The sequence below is a fragment of the Oratosquilla oratoria genome, chromosome 34, assembly GCF_046742065.1.
Source record: "Oratosquilla oratoria isolate Oo_2021 chromosome 34, ASM4674206v1, whole genome shotgun sequence".
In the NCBI taxonomy this organism is placed as follows: Eukaryota; Metazoa; Arthropoda; class Malacostraca; order Stomatopoda; family Squillidae; genus Oratosquilla; species Oratosquilla oratoria.
The window spans coordinates 42149165-42162101 of NC_134810.1; the positions used below are offsets into that span (position 1 = coordinate 42149165).

Consider the following 12937-nt stretch of genomic DNA (forward strand, 5'->3'; position numbering starts at 1 on the left):
CGTCAAACAATTTTTAGTTTCATAGTGTGGCCTTGTACTGTAGTCTTAACAGAGCTGGGCGCATTCCTCGGTGCGTTCCTAGATGCGTTCTTCAGTGCTTTCTTCTTTAGTTTGGCCGCGGTTAGCGCTCCCAAACTATTAGAGCTTAAGAGACAGGCCCATACCGAAATAAAAGTCCGCTAGGCCACATACCACATACCACATACCACATACCACATACCAAGGAAAAATTCGTAGGCCACATCCAAAAGGTAATCCACATACTATACCGGCACCTATATTGTTTCAATAGCTTGGGAGCGCTAACCGCGGCCAAACTACGAGTAAAGCTGAACGCACCAAGGAACGCGCCCAGCTGTGAGTCTTAGCACTTTGGTTTGCGATATTTGAACCCGACGGGTGTGGTAGGTTCTCAATGTAATAAAATCACCTGTGGACAACCAGAAGTAAGTTCAGAGTGAAAGTTTAGCGAGATAATGACAATGGCACTTTCCAGCTTTCGCCAAAGATATGTGTGTGTGTGTGTGTGTGTGTGTGTGTGTGTGTGTGTGTGTGTGTGTGTGTGTGTGTGTGTGTGTGTGTGTGTTTGCGAGCGCACGTACGCACATGGGTGAGTGCGTGCGCACGTGTAGTCGTATAAACACTTGTACACACAAGTGCCCATTGTATACACACCGGCTTTTCTTATGCTATGCTGTCAAAGAGTCCAGTCTTCCACCTGCCATCCTGTACTACTTACTACTCCGAGTCGACAGGTGAGAGCATTTATTGCTCGAATTATTGTTCTTGTTTTCTTGTCTGCGCGCGCGCGTGTATACATGTATACATGTGTGTGTGTGCGTGCGTGTGTGTAATTAACCATGGTCTTGGACCACGTGTTGGACTCGTGATCGACAGCTGTTACCCTCCCGGATGAGAGCTCAGAGCACATAGATGACCGATCTATGGGTAATGCTGTGACTTTACACGCATACACACACACACCCCATCTACCCGCCCACGAGAGTTAGAGTAACGACTCACAGCGCAGCGACACTGAAATTATTTCAGCCCTGGGCGGGATTCGAACCCGGACCGCCGTGGTGGCGGCCGGGAACACTACCAGCTGCGCCATCGAGTCGTGTGGTTTACATGCTTTGTTTTGGTTGTGGTAACAGGGCGTTTTTAGATAGATGACAGGAGGTGTCCGAAATATAAAAGGGACGTTTAGCCAAGCGGCGGGTGACACGCATCCTACTAACTGGCATCCTAGTTGGGTAAGCGCGTTGGTTATATATTCGGCTGAAATGATCAACCTCGTACTTTGCAGATCGAAGCAAAATAGCCCCATTCAGAAACAAAGAATCCATGCTCTAGAATAGCGTTTCTCAACCAGGGTTCCACGGAACCCTGAGGTTCCGCAAAAGGTCCCTAAGGGTTCCGCGAGAACAAATGAGATAAGCTAATGCACTTTTGATTTTTTATTTAATTTCATATACGTAATATAATTAAACACGCACGACATATTCTTGGTTATTGTAATAATGTAATATAGACATCATCATATCTAACCTATTATTACGATGATTTTTTTTTTTTTTTTTTTGAGACCTGTTATTACGAAGATTTTTTTTTGTGGGGGGGGGGCCTATTATTATTATTATTATTATTTTTTTTTTATTTTTTTTTTTTTATTTTTTTTTTTTTATTACATTCAATTCATCTTAAAGGTTACACAAGGATAAAAAGGTTGAGAAACTCTGCTTTAGACCATCGTTTGACGATCATCGTTGAGTCGTTGAGACCTTGAACGATCATCGTTGATTTGCGTACGCACTTACGCACTTACGCACTTCATTCTGGCTTACGCCAGGTAATTACATTCACTGAAGAAAGGTTAATAACATCGTTAGGTGGTCAATTCAAGATCATCAAATTATAATTTTTGTTCCTCTCGTTCTCTTTTCTTCTCGTTCTCTTTTCTTCCTTTCCTTCCCTTCCTCTCTCTTCCTTCCTCTCCCTCCCTTCCTCTCCCTCCCTTCCTCTCCCTCCCTTCCTCTCCCTCCCTTCCTCTCGTATTCCCATTTCCCTTTCCCTTTCCTTACCTATTCCCTTCCCGCTCACCTCCCTTTCCCTTCTCTCTCTCTCTCTCTCTCTCTCTCTCTCTCTCTCTCTCTCTCCCTCTCTCTCCTTCCCTCTCTCTCTCTCTCCCTCTCTCTCTTTCCCTCTCTCTCTCTCTCTCTCTCTCTCTCTCTCTCTCTCTCTCTCTCTCTCTCTCTCTCTCTCTCTCCCTTCCCCATCTCTCTCCTTCCCCCTCTCTCCTTCCCCCTCTCTCTCCCTCCTCCCCTCTCCCCCTGTCTCCATAACTCACACTCCTTTTCCTCCCTCCTTCCCTTCCTCCCTCCTCGCACCTTCTCCTTCCTTCCCTTCCTCCCTCATACCCTCCTTCCCTCCATGCACCTCCTCCCTCCTCATCCTCATCCCCTCCTCATACTCCCTCCCTCCTCATACTCCTTCCCTCCTCATACTCCTTCCCTCCTCATACTCCCTCCCTCCTCATACTCCTTCCCTTCTTCCCTCCATGCACCTCCTTCCCTCCTCATACTCCTTCCCTCCTCATACTCCTTCCCTCCTCATACTCCTTCCCTCCTCATACTCCTTCCCTCCTCATACTCCTCCCTCCTCATACTCCTCCCCTCCTCATACTCCCTCCCTCCTCATACTCCTTCCCTCCTCATACTCCTTCCCTCCTCATACTCCTTCCCTCCTCATACTCCTCGCTTCCTCATATTCCTCCCCTCCTCATACTCCTTCACTCCTCATCCTCCTCCCCTCCTCATACTCCTTTTCTCCTCATACTCCTCCCCTCCTCATACTCCTCCCCTCCTCATACTCCTCCCTTCCTCATACTCCTTCCCTCCTCATACTCTTCCCCTCCTCATACTCCTCTCCCGGTCCCCTCCTCATCTGTTTACGCTCCGTTGACCGCATTGCCTCAGGACTCGAACCCGCGATGTGAGCTTCACGTAACAGCAACCTTGCTCTCTATCCCACCAACCACCCCTACGGCTCCGAGCCCTTTCTCTACTATCAAGCAGGGGACCCCTTGCCCTTGAATAAAGCCGTTTGGCAAAGGGACCAAGAGTTGTGTGGGTCCTCACCGCTGAATAGAATCGTCTGTGCGGCAAAGAACACATTAAAGGAGTAGTTCTCAGACTTGGCTCAGTGAGCCTCAGGGGCTTACGGAACTTCACTAGTGGGACCACAAGCCTGAAACTAGTGGTCGTTAGTGAATACACAACGATTAGATTTAGTGATGAAAGTGGTTTGCAGTAGACTGGAGAATAGCACATAAGCGTGGGGTACTTGAGGAAACGCGTTTGAGAACCGTTGCATTAAAGATATTATTTCATTTAGCGGCTGGTAGCGAAGTCAACTGGGAGAGGCCGAGTCTTTGTCTTGGATGGTGAACTTGTGACTGAATAAAATCGTCCGGCGGCAGGCTTAGAGGTCTGTCAATGCGTGGTGCTTAATGAGGGATTAAAAGCTTAACTTATCTTGCACCATCCGGTTTAGTTAATTCAGTGTTTGGGAGGTTAACTTCCTTGTGTGTACGGTACGTGTAATCCAGTTAAATCCCCATACGTGCTCTTCTTCGCTCTTTTTCTCTCTTTCTTTTTTTCTCTCTTTCTCTCCCCTCCTCTCTACTCCTCTCTACTCTCATCCTCATTTGCTTTTTCCTAATATATAATTAATTTCTTCTCTTTTTTCCTGGTCTCCTCTCTTTCTATAATTCTCTTATTTTCTTTTAGGTGTTCATAAGCTGTCCTCAGTTCCAAGTTATGTTCTTAAGACTTTCTATACTCCTTCTCTTGTTCTTCTTCGCGTCTTCCTCTCACTCACTCTCTAATTCCCATTCTTCATCATTCTCTTCCTTCTCTTCTTTCTTTATTTTTCCTCCTCCTGCTCCTCTTCCTCTTTCTTCTCCTACATCCTCCTCTTCCTCTTCCTTCTCCTCCTCCTCCTCTTCCTCCACTTCTCCCCGCTCCTTTTCCTCGCCCGTCCTCCTCCTCTTCGTACTCTTCTTTCTCCTCCTCCTCCTCCTCCTCTTCTTCTTCCTCCTCGTACTCCTCTTTCTCTTCCTCCACCTCTCCCAGCCCCTTTTCCTCTCCTCGTCTTCCTCTTTCTCTTCGTACTCCCCTTTCTCTTCTTCCTCCTCTTCCTCCTCCTCTTCTTCTCATCTTCCCTTTTTTAAATCTCTTCCTTTACTTCTCCTCTCCCACGTTTCTCGACCTCCTGATTCTCGTTTTCATCTCCATTTCTCTTCCCCGTTTTCTAAACACCTTTTTCGCTCCTCTCCCTTTATCTTCTCCGTTTTCTAAACACCTTTTTTGCTCCTCTCCCTTTATCTTCCCCGTTTTCTAAACACCTTTTTTGCTCCTCTCCCTTTATCTCCCCCGTTTTCTAAACACCTTTTTTGCTCCTCTCCCTTTATCTTCCCCGTTTTCTAAACACCTTTTTTCCTCCCTCTGCCACTCAACCTTTTCTTACAACCCTTCCTCTGTTTTTTTTTTTTTTTTTCATTAGACTCTCTCTTTCGCTTTCGCTCACTTTATCACACCGTTCACTACATAAAACCCGCTTGGATAACGCGAACATCTGCACGCTCGACGCCACAAAAATAATCTTGATATGTCTTCTACTCCATGAAGGAATGGCGTCTGGTTGAAAATTATCTCAGTTTCCCCATCTCCCCTCCCTTCACCTCCTCCTGTCTTCTCCACTCCCCACAAAAAAAAAAAAAAAAAAAAAAGAGAGAGAGAAAAAGTAGACAGCAGAGATCTTGAAGAAGCATAGAAATCTGGTGCCAAGTTGACAAGGTCGATTATTCGAGTTAACAAAGGAGATTATGAACCTAACATCACTGGGGGAAAGAAGGTAAAGAGAAGTACTTTTGCACCCAAAGTGTGAAAGTCGTAAGCAAATAGGAATTATGTAATGGCCGCCGAAACTATCGATTATTTTAAGAGAAGGTTTGATTACTTTGTGGATGGGGATGATAAGTAGTAATGGGCATGGACACTGTCAAGTGTAGGCCTTATGGACTCTTACAACCCCCTTCATTCTTACGTTCTTATGTAAATATAATCAATCCAAATCGGCAACTCGTTTTTATATTCCAACGCTTTCGCTACCAAGAAAGGAAAGAATGAAATTTAGGAGCTTACTACCCCAGGAGGCGCTGAGTAACTGCGGCCGAAGCCGTCACTTTTGCCCCTAATAAACGCTTTAAGGACTGTTGGGGAAAGTAATAAATAATTGCTGGGAATCGGATGGGAGTGCGGGATTCGAACCGACAACTAAGTGAATACGAGACCAGCACGCTTACCATGACGCCACCAGTGGTCAAGAGGGGGGAGGAATGAATGAAATCGCCTGGCGGCAATCAGAGAAGAGGTACAGGACCACCAAGTACGGAAGGACGGAGGAAATGTGTAAGAAACATCTGTGGCCATTTTATAATTTCACTTTTATTATTGTTATTATCATTGTTATTATTATTATTATTATTATTATTATTATTATTATTATTATTATTATCATTATTATTATTATTATTATTATTATTATTATTATTATCATTATTATTATTGTTATCATTATTATTATCATTATTATTATTATTATTATTATTATTATTATTATTATCATTATTATTATTTTACTGTTTTGTTTTATTTTATTTGTTTATTTATTCATTCATTATTATTTTTTTTTTCTTGTTTCAGAAACACATCACATCCTCTTTGCCGGAGTGAATAACACGGACGCAACAATAGCTACTAACACCGGAGCTGTCACCACCACCACCACTCACCACCGCTGCCACCACCGCTGCCACCACATCCGCCATTACTACAACGGCAACACATCAGCTCATCAACCGTCATCGTTCTCCCGCTCCCGTTTCCCTTCCCTTCGCCCGGAGAACTTCTGTAACAGTGATCCTCGAACTTCGTAGCCATGTGGCTCCTGCAAGCAGTGACGCTGGCGACAGCGGCGACCTGCCTGACGAATGCGAAGGCCTCAGCGTCAGGAGGTCCCTTCGACGAGAGCGACTACAGGTGAGGCAGAGCTGAGAGGCAGTACGGCGACTAGAGGCAGTCACAGATTTAACACACGTACCAAACAAGAACCAACATGTTTGAGTCCTCGTTCTTTCCCTCGCAGCATTCGAGAGTGGAATCGTCTCCCAACTCACTCTTGATACTTTGAGAAATAGTCCATCCTAATCCCAACCCTGACCCTAATTCTGATCCCACACTTTAGCTTTATCCTAATCCTAATCTTGGTCCAAATCCTGTCCCTAACCCTTAACCCTTATCCTAATCCCAATCCTGACCCTAAATCTGATACCACACTTTAGCCTTATCCTAATCCCATTCTTGGTCCAAATCCTGTCCCTAACCCTTAACCCTTATCCTAACCCCATTCCTGGTCCAAATCCTCTCCCTAACCGTTTAACCCTTATCCTATTCCCAATCATGACCCTAATTCTGATCCCACACTTTACCCCCATCCTAACCACATTCTTGGTCCAAATCCTGTCCCTAACCCTTAACCCTTATCCTAACCTCATTCCTGGTCCAAATCCTCTCCCTAACCCTTAACCCTTAACCCTTAACCCTTATCTTAACCCCATTTCTGTTCCAAATCCTCTCCCTAAACCTTAATTACCCCGCTGAACACCCGCTAATCAACCCTCCCGTAGGCAGCCCTCTTTGGGTTCTCTCTAAGAAAGATGCCGCAGCAGAAGGACTGGGAGTGGGGAAGAGTGAGGGAGGGAGGTGAGGGGGTATTGAGAGTCAGTCGGGAATGGGAGACAATGATCAAGGATGAGAAAGGGGGAATATAGGAAGAGAGGAAGAAGTGGTATGGATGACAGGAAGAGGGGCTGGATGATTGTTATGGAGGCAATGATAATAGTAATGATAATAATGATTATTGATAATAATGGTAATATTATTGATAGTAATAACGGTAATAATAAGTTTTAGAGCATTGCGTGTTATTTTCCATCGTAGTAACTCACAGATATTTAGTTTTTTTTTTCTCGAAGTAAAAGAATTGTCTTCTAAACTTCCCTCGTGTTCCTTCCCAGCTACGTTTCGACCCATCACGAACCACATCCGAACACCTTCATCGGCGGCTTCGGAAGTTTCGAGAACTTCGTCAAGATGATGGACGGCCTCGACTCTCGTGGCTTCGAGGTTTTCGGGCTGGACAAGGACAGGTACTTGGGACACCCAAAAGAAACGTACTACGTCACAGTCACTGTAAGTTCGTTATCTGTTCGTCTGGCACAGGTAGTAAAGATAAGGATCTTCCGTACAGTGATAAGGGATATCTGCCAGTCAGGTATTCTTAGAACCTGTAAATGTGTTTGTAATGTCTGTCCATTAGGGCAGGATTTCTCTTTTTTTTTTTTTTTTTTTTTTTTTTTTTCGCCAGGGGGCCTTATATGACAGAAAATACACCGAGAATCCCCTCACATAGCTGGTTGATGACACAAAAAGGAGGATATACACAAACACAAAATAACAATTAACAATATGAACATCATCACAGAAATAATCAATGCACGAATATGATAGAAGTAACTGTCTTTCTCACTCGGTAACTCATGATACAAAAACTCCTAACGGCCATCAGTCGACATTCCACCAGTGTTGCCATATGGTTTTCACGGACCCCTGAGAGACCGCAGATCCCACTTTGAGAACCCATGCATGCTACTTTGTCCTTTACTAGTTTTGCGTTTACTTCTAGATTTCATCTTTCTTCGACTTTCTTGTCGGTCGCAAGCTCTCCTGTCAGCGTGGCTCTCAGTCTTCTCTGACATTTTTTTTCTCTCTCAAGCATTCTTGTTGTCGTCAATTCCTCTTTCACCTGAAGCAGATGAGAAAGTCCGAATTTGGCCGGCTTCACTATTCTAGCTTCGGCATCTCCTATTCAGTTGTGAACGCTACATTTCTTCTTTTCCAATCTCATGGAACGGTCATTGTCTCTTGTTGACTTGACGCCAACGAGTTTCCCGCAAGTCGTCTCAGTGTCTGGAAAATATTCATATCCTTTCTCGTGTACAAAACTATCCAAGTGTAAACTTACACCGGTTTTGTATCTCCAAAACTTCTTCCAGTCAGTTGAGTCCCTGGAAATTGTATTAGAAAATCATCCATTCCTTTGGTATATCAGTTTTGTAATCTAGAAAATTGTTTGACACCGTCCTATTCTTCAGGCGTCCATATGCTCACAAGCCGTCTGGGACTATACACACCCAGTTTAGCCTGCACAGTCCTGATTTTGTCTGGAGGCCGGACAGGTGGCCTGAGAGTGTATGGGCCGCTTTGCAAACAGTTATTTTTATTTCATCCCAAGTTTAACTTTAACGTTTGCCTAATATCCCTTTCATCTGAGGCCCGTGCAGGACAACAGCTCAGTCCATTAGGTTACGACTAAGGGGGCTATCACACTGGGCTTACGACTAAAGTGCTTATCGCACTGGGCAGAATTCCACAGTCTTCACCAGTGCCGACCGTTAGGAGTTCGTTTGAGTAAAAAACGACTCAGGTTACAGCATCTTGACTAGATAAACACCATATGAGGACGGAGCCTTTATTTGTACGACGTTTCGCTTATTACAGCTTTTTCAAGTACAAGTTGAGATACAAATGCTTGAGATTAAATAAGGGGAAAGGAGGGAACGGGGAGAGAAAAAGGGGGGGGAAGGAAGAGGAGGAGGAGGAGGAGGAGGAGGGTGGGGGGATTGGACACTGGGAAAGGATGAGAATGCTGGCCCAAACGTCCGTGGGCGAAATGTCCAAAAAGGGTGGTTTGAATATTTAATTATTACAGCATCTTATTTCTCAAATTTCCAAATATCAAACTATCTTTTCGTCATATTAGCAAAGCTAAAGGTTAAACTAAGAGATCGCAGACCTATACAAACGATAGATAAACTGTTGAAATGTTCTTTTTTTCGAAATTTGAAAACTGTGGGTTGACTTTACTTCCGTTGTGTTGTAAGAACATAGGAATGAAGGAAAAGGTGACAAAAAAAAAAGCAAATAACTACAGGCCTATAAATTTGACTTCAATCGTAGACAAAATTATGGAAACAGTCATCAGAGATGCTATCGAACATCATTTAGAAAGTAACTGTTTGATAAATGATAGCAAGCATGGATTCTGACGGAAACGTTCTTGCGTGACTAACTTACTCGAATTCTACAACACAGTTATCTCGAATCTTGACAAAAGAAACAATATAGGTTTGATATATCTAGACTTTGCAAAAGCTTTTGATACCGTCCCCCACGAAAGACTACTTACTAAATTAACTTCACACGGAATAAGTGGTAGCCTATTAAGTTGGACTAGTAATCGGTTGAATAATCGAAAACAGTTTTAAATGGAAAAACTTCTGGATGGAAAAATGTTACCTATAAGTGGAGTTCCTCAGGGTTCCGTTCTCGGGCCACTTCTATTCATAGTATATATAAATGACCATGGGCTAAAATCTACTGTTTCCAAATTTGCTGATGATACAAAACTGTGCGGAATGGCAAGTGATCACTTAAACCAGTTAGATATTCAAGGAGATTTAGATAAATTACAGCAATGGTCTGAAAAGTGGATAATGAAGTTCAACACAAGTATATGCAAGGTAGCGCACATAGGTAAAAACAACAGTAAGTACGATTACAAGTTATTTGAAAATTCGTTAACAAAAATGGATAGTGAAAAGGATCTCGGCGTAATTATCAGTAACGATCTCAAATCATCTAAGCAATGTATTTCAGCCTCTGAGAAAGCAAATAAGATTCTGGGACTAATTGCGCGATCTTTTGACTTCAAAAGTACATCACTCATTAACAAGCTAAATCGGTTCGTCCACATTTGAAATATGCTGTTTCCGTATGGTCACCGAATCTCATTAAAGACATTGACAGATTGGAAAAAGTACAACGGTGAGCCACAAATCCGATTCCAAATATCAAAAATAAATCATACGAAAATCGACTAAAACATATGAATCTGTTTTACCTGAAAAAGCGTAGACTCAGAGGTGACTTGATACAGGTGTTTAAGATTCTAAAGGGAATTGACAACATCAAAAGTGACAAAATTTTCACACTGAATGAGAATCAGACAAAAAACAATGGTCTCAAACTGTCCAGAAATAGATTTAATTTGGAAGTGGGTAGAAACAACTTCGCCAACCGTGTAGTTAATGAATGGAATAAACTTCCTGCACAGGTAGTGCAATATAGTTCAGTTCGAAGCTTTAAGAATCATTTAGATAAACACCTAAGCAAGATGCTGTAATGACTCTCATTTATCTTATATTATTTGTTTATTTGTTTTGGTATCATTTGTCCGTTTGTTTATTATTATTTGCTTGATTCGCATTTATTATTAGTTATATGTCAATTTATTATTATTTACTATTTACCTGTTTGTTTATTATTTAACTATACCTATGCATTTATTTATGTATTTGATTTATTATTTACATTTTTGTAGTTTTTATTTATTCGTTTATTTATTTATCATTATCATAATTTTTTTTCGCATCCGACCTAGATATGGACCAAAAGGTCTCCTGTCAGCATACTCCGCCTTTGTAGCCTTTTGTAATCCTTTGAGACTGCAAGAGATCATAAAGCCTACACTAGGCATGTCCATGCCCGTTAGCACCTATCATCCCTATACATAAAGCTAACTAACCGTGTACACGTTTGGCCTTCTTCTGTCTGCACAGGAGGAAGTGGTGCACACAGTCCACACCACCCACCTGGTCCCCACCACCGTGGTGCTAACCACCACGAACGTCGTCCACGAGACGGATTACAGGTATCGAACGGAGTACTATCCCCGGTACCTGACCCGCACTGAGAGCCTTTACTACCCCGAGTTCCTTACCCAGACTGTGACCCAGTACCTTACCCAGATACTGCCTAGCCTCGTGACGTTAACCGACACCCACTTCGTTACTGAGACTGTCCCACAGTTTATCACCCAAACAGAGACCGTGACAGACTTGCAGATTGACACGACCGTTGTGACTGACGCCGTTCTCGTGACGCAGACTGAGACCCAGGTTCAGACGCAGGTGATGGTCCAGACGCAGTTCATGACGTTGACAGAGACAAGACTAAGCACAGTCGTCGACATCCAGATCGTCCAGACCACCGCGTTCCTGCCGGAGTTCACTACTGTAACCGAGGTGCGGGCGTATATGTGTGTATGTATGTACATGCATGCCATTTGCGCATTTCTCTACGTTGCTAGCTGTCACCTTTCTCATCTGACGCCTGGTTGGGTAATCCCTCAGCTCGTTCCCACGATTTTCCTTCATTTCTCTCTATTTTGATATCTTTTTTCTTCTTCCAATTGCATATCTTCTCTTCTTTCAGCGTTGCTCGCTCTCAGCTTTCTCGCCTGACGCCTGGTAGGGTAATCCCTCTCAGCTCGTTCCCACGAATTTTCTCAATTCCTCTCTATTTTGATACCTTTCCTCTTCTTCCACCAACTGCAGATCTTCTCTTCTTTCAGCGTTGCTAGTACACGTGTATTTGCACGATCATGGAGGAATGCCCAGTTGTAGCATGTGTGTATTTGAGTGTATAGGCCACTGGAGTCTTTGCTTAAAAGATAATTTTTATCCAAGAACGATTTTTTTCTATTCCCTTGGTTTATTTCTTTTAATTACAATGTTTTACAGTTATTTAATCTTTCTTGTGCCCTTTAGTAGAAACAAACAGAAAGATTAAACACTATTACCTGTTGTTCTTATGAACTTCCTCTAGTGGTGACTATTTCTCCAACGTGGCTTGAATCTCTTCCTTTTTGTCTTAGCGATCTACTTCTTCATATGGAGTGGGCATCTCACATGTGGAGTAGTCAAATTCACAATTTTGTTTATAAGGTGGTATTTAAAGTAATTGTTCCTATCAACTTCTCTCTCCACAATGGCAGACTTCAATGTCTGCCTACCTGCAGTTTTGTCTTCTGTCACAGATGTTATGGTCATTGTCTTTTAGAACTTGGTAACTGTAAGAAAGAGTGAACTAGTTGATCAATTACCCCCTTTTTCAGAGAAAATTGGAACTCGCATTCTGAATGCATTGTGTCATCTTGGGCCACGGCCAATTTCAGAAGTCAGGAATCTAAACGGTTACAGACTAACATCAGTCGGAATGCTCTATTTTGATAACCTTTGGAAAACTGTGGTGCAAAGGATGCATTCGCTTTACTTTTTGAGCCCTTGACTCTTCATTTGTATCTGATTTTTTATTTTTTACGAGCAACGGGCTGCGCCAGACCCCGCTACGCGGGGGCTCGGCCCTTCGGCCACATTAACGCTTCACTGTCTGCAGATGTCCACGGTGACCCTTACCACGACGTCATTGACGATGCAGTTCTTCACCGAAACAGTAACAGAGACACAGGTGGAACAGATCCTCAGCACTGTCTTCAATACGCTCACGAGCACTGAAAGATTCACGACCACGTCCTTCGAGATCCAGACAAGTACCGAGGTCCAGGTAAGTTTCTCGAGAACATAGAAATGGAGGAGACTGCAAGAGGCCACATGACCTACACTAGGCAGGTCACAGTCCCTTACCACCTGTCATACCCTGTCCATAAAGTTGTCGAATCTTCTCTCAAAACAGCCAGTTGTTTCAGCCCTTAGTATGTGGTTACTAAGTTTGGTTATTCTTCTCCTTCTCCTTCTCCTCCTTCTTCGCATTCTCCTCCTTTTCCTCCTTCTTCTCCTCCTCCTCCTCCTCCTCCTTCTCCTCCTCCTCCTTCTCCACATTTTTTCTCCTTCTTCTCCTCCTCCTCCTCCACCTTTTTTCTTCTCCTTCTTCATCTCATTCTACTTCTCCCT

The 12937-nt window shown here is 43.3% G+C and overlaps 1 protein-coding gene across 2 annotated transcripts in view; it reads left to right on the forward strand.

The window, feature by feature from the left end:
• Positions 1-12937, forward strand: part of LOC143018246 (uncharacterized) — a 194663-nt gene that overhangs the window by 179874 nt on the left and 1852 nt on the right. The window contains exons 2-4 of one of the 2 annotated variants that reach the window (XM_076173502.1): positions 5769-6104; positions 7142-7316; positions 12423-12590. In XM_076173502.1, the coding sequence (XP_076029617.1) occupies positions 6004-6104; positions 7142-7316; positions 12423-12590 (444 nt within the window). In that variant the 5' untranslated portion in view covers positions 5769-6003. Of the gene's footprint in view, positions 1-5768; positions 6105-7141; positions 7317-10804; positions 11638-12422; positions 12591-12937 lie in introns of those variants that run through there. The other variant, XM_076173503.1, reaches the window with a different exon arrangement.